This window comes from Pygocentrus nattereri, chromosome 23 (assembly GCF_015220715.1).
Source record: "Pygocentrus nattereri isolate fPygNat1 chromosome 23, fPygNat1.pri, whole genome shotgun sequence".
Classification (NCBI taxonomy): Eukaryota; Metazoa; Chordata; class Actinopteri; order Characiformes; family Serrasalmidae; genus Pygocentrus; species Pygocentrus nattereri.
The window spans coordinates 33032803-33046543 of record NC_051233.1 but is presented as its reverse complement, the minus strand read 5'-3'; the positions used below and the strand labels follow the sequence as shown (position 1 = coordinate 33046543).

General features: G+C 45.3%; 2 protein-coding genes across 4 annotated transcripts in view; one reads left to right on the top strand and one right to left on the bottom strand.

The window, feature by feature from the left end:
* Positions 1 to 2128: 2128 nt before the first annotated feature.
* iqcd (IQ motif containing D) lies at positions 2129 to 7404 on the bottom strand. Of its 3 annotated transcripts, none has more exons than XM_017724615.2 (5): positions 7281 to 7404; positions 4790 to 5439; positions 4213 to 4446; positions 3744 to 3815; positions 2129 to 2510 (listed from the first exon to the last, which is right to left on the bottom strand). In XM_017724615.2, exons 2-5 carry the CDS (start codon positions 5423 to 5425, stop codon positions 2229 to 2231), a joined length of 1224 nt encoding a protein of 407 aa, XP_017580104.1. In that variant the 5' UTR covers positions 5426 to 5439; positions 7281 to 7404; the 3' UTR covers positions 2129 to 2228. The 3 variants fall into 3 exon arrangements, with proteins under 3 accessions (XP_017580104.1, XP_017580103.1, XP_037389330.1); XM_017724614.2 differs by lacking the exon at positions 7281 to 7404 and adding an exon at positions 6461 to 6664; XM_037533433.1 differs by lacking the exon at positions 7281 to 7404 and adding an exon at positions 5534 to 6002.
* tpcn1 (two pore segment channel 1) overlaps positions 6839 to 13741 on the top strand; it is a 31648-nt gene continuing 24745 nt past the window's right edge. The window contains exon 1 of the mRNA XM_017724613.2: positions 6839 to 7474. Within this exon, the coding sequence (XP_017580102.1) occupies positions 7387 to 7474 (88 nt within the window). The 5' untranslated portion in view covers positions 6839 to 7386. The remainder of the gene's footprint in view (positions 7475 to 13741) is intronic.

Below are 13741 nucleotides of genomic sequence, written 5' to 3'. Positions count from 1 at the left end.
GAGAATACAAAAAATACTTTTAGGAAAAAATGAATGATTGTGAATGACGTTTTGCACGTTTCCTGTCATTTGTGAACTTTCTCCTACGGGACTCCTGCTCCTGTTTGGTTGTGTTCTGGGTATCGAGCCGTGTTTTCAGGTGCTATCAAACCTGTAGTCATGATGTATCTTCTCTCGATGCTCCACATTTTTTCCCCATTTTCGGACAGAATGTTTGGGTGGCTGGAATTTCAGTGGATCGCTCTGCAGTTTTATTACATCCAAAAGTCTAAATACTGGAAGACGGCATGAAACGGCTGAAGCTGGTTAGAGCAAAATGATGGTGAAATGCCATTAGACACTGCTAGGCCTTCTACTGCAGCTCGGCCAACGTTACCTGACAGCCATGCCTAGCAACCTTTCTCACAACAAACAGAAATGTATCTCCTATACAATTATACGGCAACTGAACTGAAGAATTAAAGCTGCACTATGTAAGATTGTTTTAATATTGATAGAAGTAGCATTAGGAGAATAAAAACAGGCAAAAATACGGTGAGTAAACGCTGCTCAGCAAGCACTGTTGTATAATGTGGTTGAGAGTTTTCACACCACATTATGTAACAGTCAGTTCCGGCCACACGAGCTGATTGGTTGAGAGGCTCTAACTGCTGTTGTTTCACCGTAAAATCACAGACCTTTCACTCCACTGAGACGCTGTTGCTAAGCAACGACTCTGACCGCTGTAGGAGACGCTCAAGCCATCTGAACGTTTTTACTTCTTACTTTGCCTCAAACAGAAAACGGACACTGTTAAGACCACATCTGACCGACAGTCCGACTCTGAAGACGAGACGACGCTAAATTCCCAAACTATCGTCACCACTGTTTGCCAGTTTATTCATTTCTTACTGTATTTATTTAACTGCTGTATTGAAGCAGTAGAGCACTCGAGGAGTCAGTTATCACCAATAACATCACGGCTGTGATGAACTACGGCCTCCAAATCACAGCCGTGACGTTGTTTCGCAGTAACACACGGCCTGTTGTTCTGTTGCTTAATTGTACGTTTTTCATGTATTAACTTCACAGACTCAAAGGAAGGTCTGGCTCGATGTTTAGGCCTCAAATTATCTCAAAATCAGCATCATACTGAAGATGTGCTGACTATAGTAGATAATTCACTCACATCCTCAGAAAACATCCAATCCCATTTCACCCCTCGCCCCTACCACTTCACCCTTACCCCTCTGTTCGTTGTCCTGATTGTTGTTGATAGAGGGGTGGGGCGAAGTGTTGGGGCACACGACCCTCTAAACGGAGGTGTTTCAGACTCCAAACAGACCGTCAGGAGAAAACACGAAAAACCGTCAAGGTGGCTGAGCAAGAGACCAAAGAAACCCACAAACGTGAGAATCTTACATTTACATTTATGGCATTTGGCTGACGCTCTTATCCAGAGCGACTTACAGTTTGATCAGTTTACACAGGGAGGTGAAGGTGGAGGTGTTAGGAGTCTTGCCCAAGGACTCTTATTGGTATAGAGTAGGGTGGTTACCCAGGTGGGGGATTGAACCCCAGTCTACAGCGTAGAAGGCAGAGGTGTTGACCACTACACTAACCAACCACACTTCTCGGTGAAAAATGATGGTTACCATTATACTAATGTTGTTTTAATGTATTATGGTACTTTTTCTCAGAAAAAACATAAGAAATCTCTAGTAGTGCTAACGTCTTGGTTCCACCTTAAACGGTACAGCAGTTACATTCTGGCACCTCAGGCATCAGAACTGCTTAAGGTGGAACGGGAAAATTTGAACCAGAATCTGGAGAATCTCTGACTTCAGCTTCACATCACTGAAGAATTAGGGGGGGGTGATAATAAATAATTGCCCCCCTCTTTGAAGGCGTACAATCCCTAAATGTAACTAAAGTCCAGCAGTGAGGAGCTGAACTTTCCCCTCCTCTGCTGTCCCTGCAGACGGACAGGGTCGCCTACAGAGCGGCGCTAGTAGCTGATAATGAAGTGATGCTCTTTTATTAGAGGGGCTCATTTCAGAGGATGATCTCAACCACTGCCCTCATAACTCAATGAGACACTCAAAAACAAGGGGTGGGGGTAAAACTAAGAAATAGGACTGGGCCGTGGTGCAGATGTTAGCTGTGGCCTGTAGGCTGACGAAATAAAAACTTTTATTTACGAGTAGGTCAGAACTCTGTAAGTGTGCACAGTGTTTATACACTCTGACTCATTTGCCCTTCTTCCCTTTCCCCTTCTTTGCCTTCTTGCTCTTGACCTTGGCCTTCATGACCTTGCGGACACAGTGTCCTCTCCAGAAGGCCTGGATGATGACGACTGCGTGACTCTTCACTTCTCTCTCCCTCTCCTCCTCCTCTTTCTTCTCCTGCGCTATCCTGCGTTCCTCCATGATCTGCGAGTATTCCAGCTCTAGAACAGCATAGTGCTCCTGCAGCTCCCTCAGCTCAGCCTTCTCCTCCTCATAGATCACGGTCATCTCCTCCAGCTCCGTCTGCTCACGTAACCACACATACAAAGCGTACAGTCACTCAGATGTACATTAAAGGGCATTTTTCAATAATTTACTGCATAATTCAGTGTGTAAGATGTAATCAGAGCCATTCAGAGTGGGTTTGGTGTCAAATGGTTCAGGTGTCTTTACAGAGGCGGTGATGGGAACCAGGCATCGCCATGACTACAACACAAATATAGTACACTATTTACTATCCACAGCCACCAGGGATGGATCTTAAAAAACAAGGTTTAGCCGAAAACCTTCTCCTAAGACAGTCTTAGGCATCAGCCAGCATGCAGAACCATTTCATAGTAGCTTTCTGTGAGCTTTTAGAGGTGGACGTCTGGTTCCTATGACCACCACTGTAAACGGTTCTGACTCTACGTTTCTGTAGAACAGAGCGTTTCACACCGAACCGCTCTGAGCGACTGGTTACATCTGAACCTCTTACACACTATTCCTACACGCTGGGGCTATTATTCAGGAACTACAGGGACTTCAGTACAATCTGATCGAGCTGTCTGGTTATTAGGTTATAGAACTGCGTATTAAAATTGGCCATTTTAGGGGTTAATTATGCAGATGTTTTGTCTTTTGAGCTTAGTAGTGTTCAGTTTTGTACTGCAGCTATGAGGCCAATGTTGCTAAACAGTGGAAGCGTATAGCCCACCAATTAGCATCTTGCAAACTGCATGCTGTAGTCAAAAGTCCTCGGGACCACCGGTGGGTCCAAACCGCGCCTGGTCATGTTCTCCATAACGTTCATACTCCATAAGCTCCATTCAGAAGCTGGGCGTCGTGTGAGGCTGTAGCTCTTCTCTCCAGTCTAATAGACGGTGACGTCATTTTAAACCCTTATAATAAAAGAAGCTGAACTTTGTTTTTCTACTGAAAGTCGACCCGTTTTTCCCCAAATCTGGGCTCTAAACTATAAACAGACGGCGTCTCTTCAGTGATCTGCTCTGGAAACATCACTTTTAGAGAACAACACAAAGAGCGGCGCAGATTTCTGGACTTTAGCAGTAAATTGTGAGCATGTAGTGAAATGTGGAGATCATAAAACACACGTTCTGTTCATCTGAGGGGCTTTTACAATCAATCAATCAATCAATCAATCAATAAATAAATCATATTTCATGCAGTTACTGAATAGCCTTACGATTTGGTCACAAAAATTCAGACGGACAAACCAAAACACACCCTGGAGAATAAGAGTTTTTTTCCCATCACCTGTTTTTCTCCCATATCTGTGTCGTATTTCTGAATCCAGTTTTCTATCTCTGTCTCCAGTTTGTATTTTTTCTGCAGAGGAAAAATACCATCAATAACATGAGAATGACTAATAAACACAGTAATAAACAATAACACAGTGGAAACAAGTGGCCAATAAAACCTAAATCTCATCCTAATTATATTATGATTATAACTATGAAGAATGAAGTTATAGTAAAAATAATATTCCCAATAAAACGAATCAAAGTACAGACCGAATAAACTGACCACAAATGACTATAAATAGATAAATAAACTACATTCTATTATCATTTAATAACTTCATTGTTAGGAAGGGTCATTCATGTTCCTAAAATGCTTGGAATGTTGAATTAAACGTTTAAAATGACTTCCGGTATTTGCAGCATTTAAATGGATGTTATGTTGTATTATATAATATCATATGAGCGGCAGTGTGAACACACACCTTGCGCAGTGCCAGCTCAGCTTCTTTGTGCTCAGTGATCAGGTTGTTTAGTTGCACTCGCAGTTGATTGGCCTCCTGCTGGAGGCGCGTCTGTTTCCCCTCCGAGGTTTTCTGATCCGACTCGTCCTGCCTCTGAGCCTCCTTCTGCGTCCGAGCCACAAAGTCCTCTGAAGACTTTTCCTTCTGGTGCAGGGAACCCTTCAGCCGCCGAATCGCCTCGTTCTGCTTGCTGATCTGAGAGCGTAGTGAACAGGGCAGGGGGGGTCAACATCAAGGTCAACATCAACCACTAAAAGGGTCGTAATAAAAAACTGTAGTGGAGTGTAGCGCATTGTGAAACGGGCTAATATTAATAATTAATAATATTAATAGAAAAATGAAATCATGTCACTGGTCAAGTAGGATTGTGCCATGGCCCAGACATCCAATAGGGCATTATCCAAACTAGTGCACTATATAGTGAACAGGGCACAGTCCTAAATATTGCACTATGTATTGAGTAGGGCCGTGTCCAAAATAGTAGAAATAATAGAAATAATAGAAAACTGTTTTGGACATGGGGCCCGCCGTCCCTCACCTCCTCATCCTTGTCTTTTATTGCTGCCGCAACTTCCTTTTCAAGTGTAGCGACCACCTCTAGGTTGCTACGGTGACGCATGCTGACTTCCTGAATGTGCCGGCTGCGTTCCCTCTCCTCTGAAGCTGTGGTCAGGAGCCTCTCCAAGACGACCGCTCTGAGCTCCTGTAACCCGGCCACCAGCTCCTGCACCCCTCTCCGGTCTTCTGTAATTGGCCCCGCCCCTTTAAGCCCCGCCCCCGCGGTAGGACAACCCCTCAGCAGCCGCAAAAGGTTCAGCAGTGAATTCCGCGCTCCTTTGGTGGCTGCATCCCGTTCTTCCTCCTCCGTGTCCCCAGTCAGGGCCCTGCGTTCCTTCACCACACGCAAGTGCTCGGTGAGGAACCCGACAGCTTTTCCTCCCAGGCTCACAGAGAGGCTCTCAGGATGGGTCAGCTCAGAGGGCAGCAGGGCCACCAGCTCCATCTTACGGATGCACTCGTCCAGAACACCTACGATCCGCTGCGGTTCTGGAGACACCAGCTTCTTCCTGGATGGGTCAATGATCTTCAGTGAGAGCTTGTTTGGGGAGACGGGCGTGAGGGCCACAGGTGGGAGTTCGTCACCAGGGGGCGCTTCAGGTGACTGCGATGCCATGGGTGCGAATGGTTCTGAGAAGAAGAGGGATGCAAAATTATGGAATGAAATAAATAAATAAATAAATAAATAGATTTTAACTTCTTGTAACCTCTTAAAACATATTACACAGTAACTGCCGTGGAAGGAATTTGTACGTTATGAGGGCACTGGAGTGTGGAACCACATACGGATCCATGAAGTTAGAGCAAAAAAGGCTCTAGCTGTCATAAAATTCAGCATTTTGTCATTTGAGATGACAAATACGTTTATGTTGTGGCGCGTGAGATGAACAGTTAGCAGACCTAACACTTTAAGCCATGTTTATTTTTTTACGTTTGTTCATTTTATCTGGGAAAAAAGTAAACATGAAAGAGGAATTCCGCCGAGTTTTCAATATTTCTGTCTAATTCAGTGGCTGAGATGTAAACCAAGTCCGATTGGTTTGATGTTTACAGTGGGGGTGATAGGAACCAGGAGTCCCACTGTCTACAATGCAAATACGGCAACTTGAGGACTATTTTGCCTCAGAGCCCCTGTCATGTATCCCTCCTCCATGCACCGACTAAAACACGTTGATTAAATTTAGTTTCAGACCAAAACTCCACCACAAAACCACTGTAAAACAGCGTCTCAGACATCAGGCCGCACAATCATAACCATTTCATGTAATGACTTTTAGTGAGGAAGGCTTTAGAGGTGGACGTCTGGTTCCCGTCACCACCACTGTGAACAACTCTGACATGGTTTGTTTTTCAAGAACAAAGCATTTCACACCAAACCGCCCAGAATGACTTTGTTTACATCTTAACTGTTTAATTATACAGAAATTTTGAAAAAGCGGTGGAGTTCCCCTTTAAGTACTCGTTACTGGGTTAACCTAATGCGCATAAGATTCTGCTTTTGATGAAATAAAAACAGAGGAGGCAAACAAACGACGCTGAAAGGCTTCACACGTATTTTTTCCTGATTTTTAAAGATATAATTCATCAGCCCTGCCCAGCTGTGCTGGCTAGCTACACGTCAGAAGGGCAAACGCTATAAAACAGTGCTTACAGTCCGCAGCCGCTACCGACGCGGTCTCAGAAGCCACGGCTCGCTGGATTACATTGATTTCACGTTACTGACGAAGTTGACGAGACATAAAAAGGACCAAAGTCTGTAGAAGCATCGCTGCAGTTTCGTTCACACGAAATGGAAAACTTTGCCACCGGGACACTTCGAGCACTTTGTGTACTGACGTGTGTTGCTATGGCGCTGGTTGGCACGAGGCTTTAAAATAATGAAAATGAAATTTACAGCCCTGTTACGGTGAATTCTTATCTCACGTGCGATTCTATTCAGTATTGCCTAATTAATTAAGTAAGTAATTCCTATTGCACCCTTTTTAATTTATCTTAATAAGCCTTGCGGTTTTGGATCCACAGAGCGCCCTGGTTCAGCCCAAGGGGGCTTTTATTATGAAAGCGCGGCGCGTGCCGTGAGGAGGCCAGGCGTATCCGCGTCGCTGTTGTTTACGCTGTGCGAAAGTCCCGTGTTTGTTGTTGGAGAGTTGAATTTAAGGCGGATTAGCGGATAAAACGCCGAAAAGCTGGAATATGTGGCGGCGCTTTATGCGTGTAGGCGGGATAAGTGGTCTGAACGCGCTCCGACGGCGTCCCGCGAAAGAGTCCGGGGATTAAACGGGGCTTTCTTCCTTCTTATCTCGGGTTATGCCGGTTTAGCTCGTGTTGATCCGGTTTAAACGGCGCCTCAGCGGGACTTTCCGGCCCTGCGTGTTCTTGTGTGTGAGCTTCGTGTCCAGCTGAAGGAGCTGGAGGAGGTGGAGGAGCTGAAGGAGGTCGCTGTGCTAAACCCCCCAATGTCCAAACTTCACCTAAGTTGGCTTGACCACTGGGAGACCGGCCCCGCCGGCCGTTAGGCCGGGCCACTCGGTCGACGCAGCGGCTCCCGGCGCTTTTCCATCGGCCCGCTGCGGGGAGATGGACGACGACGTGCCGCTCATTCTAACATGGGACGAGGCCAACAGCGGTCTGCTGGGGGAGGAGGCCTCGGAGCGGCCGGAGGAGAGTGAGTACCTGCCCGCTGTGCACAGCGCTGACCTGCGCTGACCTGGCCGCTGAACTGGGCAGAACCTCGACCTTTATTTCCTAAAAACCAGGTTCTTCAGGGGTTCTTTAGTAAGGAAATGGTTCTGTAACCAACCATGAACACTCAAAGAAACATTTCTCATGATTAAAGGGTTCTTTGCGTAATGAAAAGGGTTCTCCAAGGGTTCTTCAGTGAAGGAAATGGTTTTGTTTGGAGCCACAAGTTGTATATCGAACGGTTTCATGGTGAAATGGTTCTCTGCCCATCTGAGGAACCATTTCACCGTGCAGAGAACCATTTAACCATGAAACGGTTCGATATACGACTTGTGGCTCCAAACAAAACCATTTCCTTCACTGAAGAACCCTTGAAGAACCCTTTAATCTTGAAAAGTGTTCTTTGAATGCCCATGGCTCTATATAAGACTACTTTGTTCAGCCCTTGGAGAACCATCATTTTTAAATGTGCAAGAACCAAAGAACCGCTTTGGGTGCTATACAGAACCATACACAACACATTCTTCATCCATCTGAAGAACCATTTCACCGTGCAAAGAATGTGTTGTGTATGGTTCTGTATAGCACCCAGTTCTTCAAGGGGTTCTTCGGTTCTTGCACATTTAAAAATGATGGTTCTTTAAGGGCTGTTTATTAAACACAAGTCTTCTGTAGAGCCATGGGCATTCAGAGAACCCTTTCCATGATTAAAGGGTTCTTTGCATTACGAAAGGGTGAGGAACCCTTGATGGAGAATGTGCTGTAGATGGCTCTAAATAGAACGTTTTTCTGAAAAGGGTTCTACTTGGCAATTCCATTTGAAACAAGCCTGGCATCTTAACAATAGAAGAACCCTTTTGGGTGCTATCTAGAACCCGTTCAGCTGGGTTAACCGAAAACGTTATCGGTCTGTTTTGTGCTCTGTGTGTTCGCTCTGGTGGTCTTCAGAAACACGGACCCCTGCTCAGGGGGGGTGAGTATTTAGCAGCTGCTTAAACTCGACGTTAAAACCAGTTTGTGGTGCAGCTCGTTCTGGTTTAGTGGTGCATGAACCTGAGCTTTAACTAGGGGTCCAACCAGCGACTGACATGACGGTCGAATAATCGATTAGTTGCTTTGCTAATCGATTAATCGATTATGAAATTAGTCCAGATTTTGCCAAATGCCTTTTATGTTGATATTAGGTTTTAAATTTGGCTTAATGTTGTTTTATTTATTTACCAGCACTAAAGACCGTATAGATGAATAACATTGAAGAAATCAGTTTTAATGAACTTGCCTGTTAATACAGAAGATAAAAAAACTCCTATTAATTTTTAATCAAGCATGTGCAAAGTACACACACACACACACACACACACACACACACACACACACACAGACTTTCTAAGCCGCTTTTCCCAGTGAGCCTATCCCAGCGGTCACCCCAGCAATAAAATATAACCAAATAAAATTTCTAATTTTATATATAAAATTTATCTGGATTTTAGTTTGAATTTTGTTTTAAGTAAATAAAAAATGAATCTAAATTTAATTGTTGAATGGCGACCGTCTCTACGAGCAGTTAAATTAGCGATTAAATCGTGAAAGCATTTCATTTCCACGGCGACCCTTCGTCCAGCCAGCTCAACTCTTGGGCCCGAAACGTTCTCCATGCAGGGACCCGAACGCAGACGCTTCAAGCTGCGCAGACGGGGCTTCACGCGTGGTTGCCTTCAAAAATGTCACGACGCTTTTCATAAAGCATTCATTCTGCGCGTCAGAGCAAGGGGGCGCTATAGCGACAGCCAAGCCTGACCGAGCGGTCTCACATCGCCAGCCAGCTTCTCAACAGCCACAGCACACGAGCACTTGCGTCTCACGCAAAGACGGAATGAACGTGTGATTCACTATCGCGCTTCCCGTCCGAGAGACGAGGCGAAGCAGCTCGCTGTAGTGGGACACGCGGTTTGTCAGTGCTGTTCAGGGGAGCTCCGCCCATGTTCTGTATTAAAGAGGAACCCGTTTTTCACAAGCTCCGCATAATTAACTGGCCGAGATGTGAACCGGGCCGTTCAGGCCGGGTTGGTGTCAGAACTGTTCACAGTGGTGGTGATTGGAACCAGACGTCCAGCTCGAGAAGCTCCCATGCAGCATGTGTAAGGCAGAAAACCCCTTACTGTTACAGATTTATCACCTCCAGAATTCCCGGGAAAACCTAGGAGTCGTGTTGGTTCTCTGGTGGTTCTGGATAGTAAGTAAGTGTCTGCTTGTGCTGTAGTCATGGCGACCCCTGGTTCCCATCTCCACCACTGTAAAGAAACCCGAGTTCGCACGTTTCTCTACAGTGAAATCTCAAGGTCTTATTTATTCAGAAATGTTGGAAAATTGGTGGATTTTCCCTTTAGCACCGAGCGGAAGGATAATGGTTGATAAAACGTCTGATTTTTTAAGGTTTAGGGGCTCAGAGCTGCTCTAGCATCACACTCCACCATCAAAGTGGCCCCCAGTTCAGCTCACTGTCCTGAAAAGAGTCGGTCAGCTAGTCGGTCAGTTTACAGCTCACACGTTCGTTTATGTTCTGAAAGAATTTCCCTTTCAGGTTTCGGACGAGGTCCACAGCACGCTCGAGAACATGAACGACATCTTACCGCCTGTCCGGTCGAGCGTCATGTTGGTTGGGCCCTGGTTCAAACATGAGGGAAAAGCATGGAAAAGTTGCTGATCTCCGGCCTGGTTTAGTCCGATTTCAGCAAAACTGACGGTGACCACGCGACCCCTGACCACGCGACCCCTGACCCCTTATCTGTTATCCAGCTGATTCAGCTCGCCGGCCAGGCCAGATGCCTGCGGCTGTGCTTTTCCAGCTGGTGCGTTTGTCGTGTTCTGATTCACCCAGGAGCAAAAATCAGCCTTGAGACTTTAAAGAAGTAATGAATTGACGTTTATCGCGATCTGATCGATATGAATTTAACATTTTCAGCTCTGTCTTCACGAATAACTCTCCCTGCTGGAAGCTCATTTAGACGGGCAGAGTGTGGTCTGTGATTTCAGCGTGGTCGTTATTCATGGACTCTCCGTCCCTGGGAGAGGAGTATTGTGCCGTTTTGAATGAGGGTTAACAGAAGCCGGGGCTTAGGTGTCTCCTACGCTGGACGAGCTCTATTACTGAGTGGTTTCTTAGTGAATCCAGTAATTACAGACGCAGTTAGTGGCACCAAGTCGGTTCATCTGCTTAAAACTATGTTTACTGACCTAATAAGACCCCCATGTGACCCTGTGCTGTATTTTATGGTGGCTGAGCTGAACATTTGAATCAGTTTCCAGGTTTTGTTTACTGTTTTTGGCGCCTCATTGTGGAGATGCATGGAATAGCACCGAGAAAGCAAAGGCCTTTACTACGTCATTAACGAACAGAGATAGAAAGGTGGGTTTTCTTGACGTTTTGCTGTTGGAGGGAAAGTACAGATCATTTTAAACTCTTGCTTTTATAGGCCTAGATACATAACGAGAAGCTTACCTGAACAAGGTGAGAGTTGCTGAGTTTAACCTATGGGAAGAAATATGAGCTGCGTAAAGACACACTTCATGTTTTTGTTTCTTCCCCAGTTTTAGTTCAGCAGAGAGTGATTGAGTGTGCATTTAAAGAACGTGTGTGGTTTGACTGGGTGTGTAGGGAATTGTGGATAAGCTCATATAAATATTAGCTTGATAAAAGCTTGTAGAGGTCATCATAAACAGCATATCGCTGTTGTAGGAGTAAAACCTCGTATCTGCGGTTTTTCCGTTTTTGGAGTAATTTAAAAGTATGCATTGCCCTTTACATTGTATGGAAATTTCGTGATGAATGGACCGAAAGAAACGGCCCAAAATGACCAAAAATTCTGGTTCCATTGACTTACATTATAAGTAAAGTAGGTTTTTTCCTTCTCCTGTAAAGTCGCCGTTTTGGAGACGGGGTTTGGTTCCGACCACAACGATATGAATGTGTTCAAATATCTGCAAACATTCCAGGCATTTAAGGTCAGGGTTTCTCAATGACCAGGAAAGCAAGACTTTTATGTAGTTCACCCTCTGAGGAGCAAGTCAAGTGCAATACGGAAAAACCCAACTCAATTCTACTTTTGTTGGCACGGAATTAAAACCCAGCACGCTGCTGCGAAGGACATCGCCGCATGGTTTTGGGAACACTTGGACAAACTGTTGTCAGTAAGTGCCGTCGGTGTGCAAATGCAAGTTAACCCCACTGTTGTGCTCAGATTTACTGACCTCTTTTATACTTGCAGTCAGTTTAAACCTCTGGGAATCTCATAGTTCTGTTGGGAATTCCGTTTCCCCTCCTCACATGGAGTGAACTGTGAGTGGTTCTTGAATCTGTTGCGTGCGTGGTTAGGGCCCTAAAGCAGAGGGAGGTTCTGAAGACCTCTTCAAAACAAAACCGCAGCTTAAATCCGCAACGGCTTACTTCACGTCGGCTTTCCAGGAGTCCCTTCTCCTCTCGCTCTCTCTGGCGCGGCCTTGGCCTGGAGGCCAGCGTCCACTCTGCTGATCACCGGAGAGCTCATTTTAAGATGTTCCCACCTGTGTGGGGAGTCGTCATGGCAGCTCCAGATCTCCACCACCACAATATACATACATACATGCAGAAATAAGTATATTCATAAAGTAAAACATCAGACGTGGTGTTTTTAACTTAATACAGGCCAAACTGAATTTAGTGCTGTAATTAGCATTAGCACGCCACATGCCTGAAACGATGGTTAATGTGAATATAAGTGATAATGGATAATGTGAATTAAGACTGGCGTATTAAATGACCCCTATTCTGATTGGCTTTATTATATTGGCTTTATTATAGTTTAGGCTCAGTAACGTCAGTATGAGTGCGCGGGGCCCGACTGGCTAAAAAGACAAATGTGGATAAATGCATTGGTTTTTGTGATGTCACAAACATGTTAAATTCGAAACAGGCTGTTTTTGCAGCTTGGTTTCTCTGTGGGCTGCCTTTGTGTATTTTTGCCACATATGTAAATTTAGGCTTTTATTTACACACTGACTTAGTTTTCTCTGATTTGGGCCATTTAAAATGAAATGAATATTTATTTTAGCTGTCATTAGCCATAATCTGATAATCTGACTAATATTTCGGTCGGAACAGAATATGTCCATGTAAACAGCTTAGACGAGTTGAATTCAGGCCAGCCTATTTGATTGATCGAGGTGGGTAATCCTGTAAATAATCCGATGAGTAGAAGAATAATATCCGTGTAAACGCCTGTATCCGATTACATTCCCTATCGGAAAGTTTAAGTCCGTTCTGCATGAGCGTCGCGTCACAGTGAGAGTTTATACCGTTCAACACGGCGGAGCAGAAACTGGTCTGCAGAGGAGACGAAGTTCATGCTCTGATCTTTAAAAGACGGCGGTGGGACGGACGTCCAGCTTATGCGTCTCAGAGCACGACGTCTTCCTCTCGGCCTTCTTTAATAAGGACATGTGAGGAACGTTTTCCTGAGTCTGACATCATTTTAAAGCAGTTAGAAACACAATCACTGCTCACTGCTGCTCATCTCACTCTGACTGGACTCACGTGATGCTGGTTGTCATGGTAACGTTTACTCTAATCAGTTCTCCACCCATGCACATCATGTTGGATCAGATTACTTGTGTGCATGTACACAGAGAGCAGATATTGATCTGTGATCAGAATGTATATCAGATTGGAGGAAATCTCTGTATGTAAACACAGGCGCGGTGTAGTGAAATGCGGTACTGTTACTTTAAGATGGGAGGGGTTTTAAGTAAATGAGCACCGTCATTTTAAGAGAAAAGTTTCCTGACCGTGGCAGTCATGTGTTTGAGTGTCCACCACAGCAGTCTGTTGCACACGACCAAACATGCTGTGTCAGCGTAGTGGTTGACGCCGCGCTTGTTTGTGGCCCCTGTCCACTCGCCCACCCTCCACCCCCCACAAACACGCGCACAATGCTGCCGTGGCTGAAAGGTGAGCAGAGCTTGCTGGTTAAGGGACGCCCCGTGATGTTTTTGTCCTGCTGCTGAGTTTGAGGACCGGAAAACTGGACACTACTTATGTTCACCTGGACGTGGTTGTTCTGTAACTCATCAAATGGAAGTTTTCTGGAAATTTCAGGAATTCTAGGAATACAGACTGTTTCTCTTTCGCTCGTGCTCATGTTCCCTCGTTGTCTGCTGCTGGCCTTGCGACAGAGGGGCTTTATTCGACGGGGCTGGGGGCTATTTATGGAATGAA

Excerpts from the sequence above, each read along its gene's own strand:
- iqcd (XM_017724615.2), bottom strand. The coding sequence starts at position 5,425 with ATGGCATCGCAGTCACCTGAAGCGCCCCCTGGTGACGAACTCCCACCT. Across the intron at positions 4,447-4,789 it reads TAAAAGACAAGGATGAGGAG|ATCAGCAAGCAGAACGAGGC; the intron begins GTGAGGGACGGC and ends CTACGCTCTCAG. Across the intron at positions 2,511-3,743 it reads CAGATATGGGAGAAAAACAG|ACGGAGCTGGAGGAGATGAC; the intron begins GTGATGGGAAAA and ends TTACGTGAGCAG.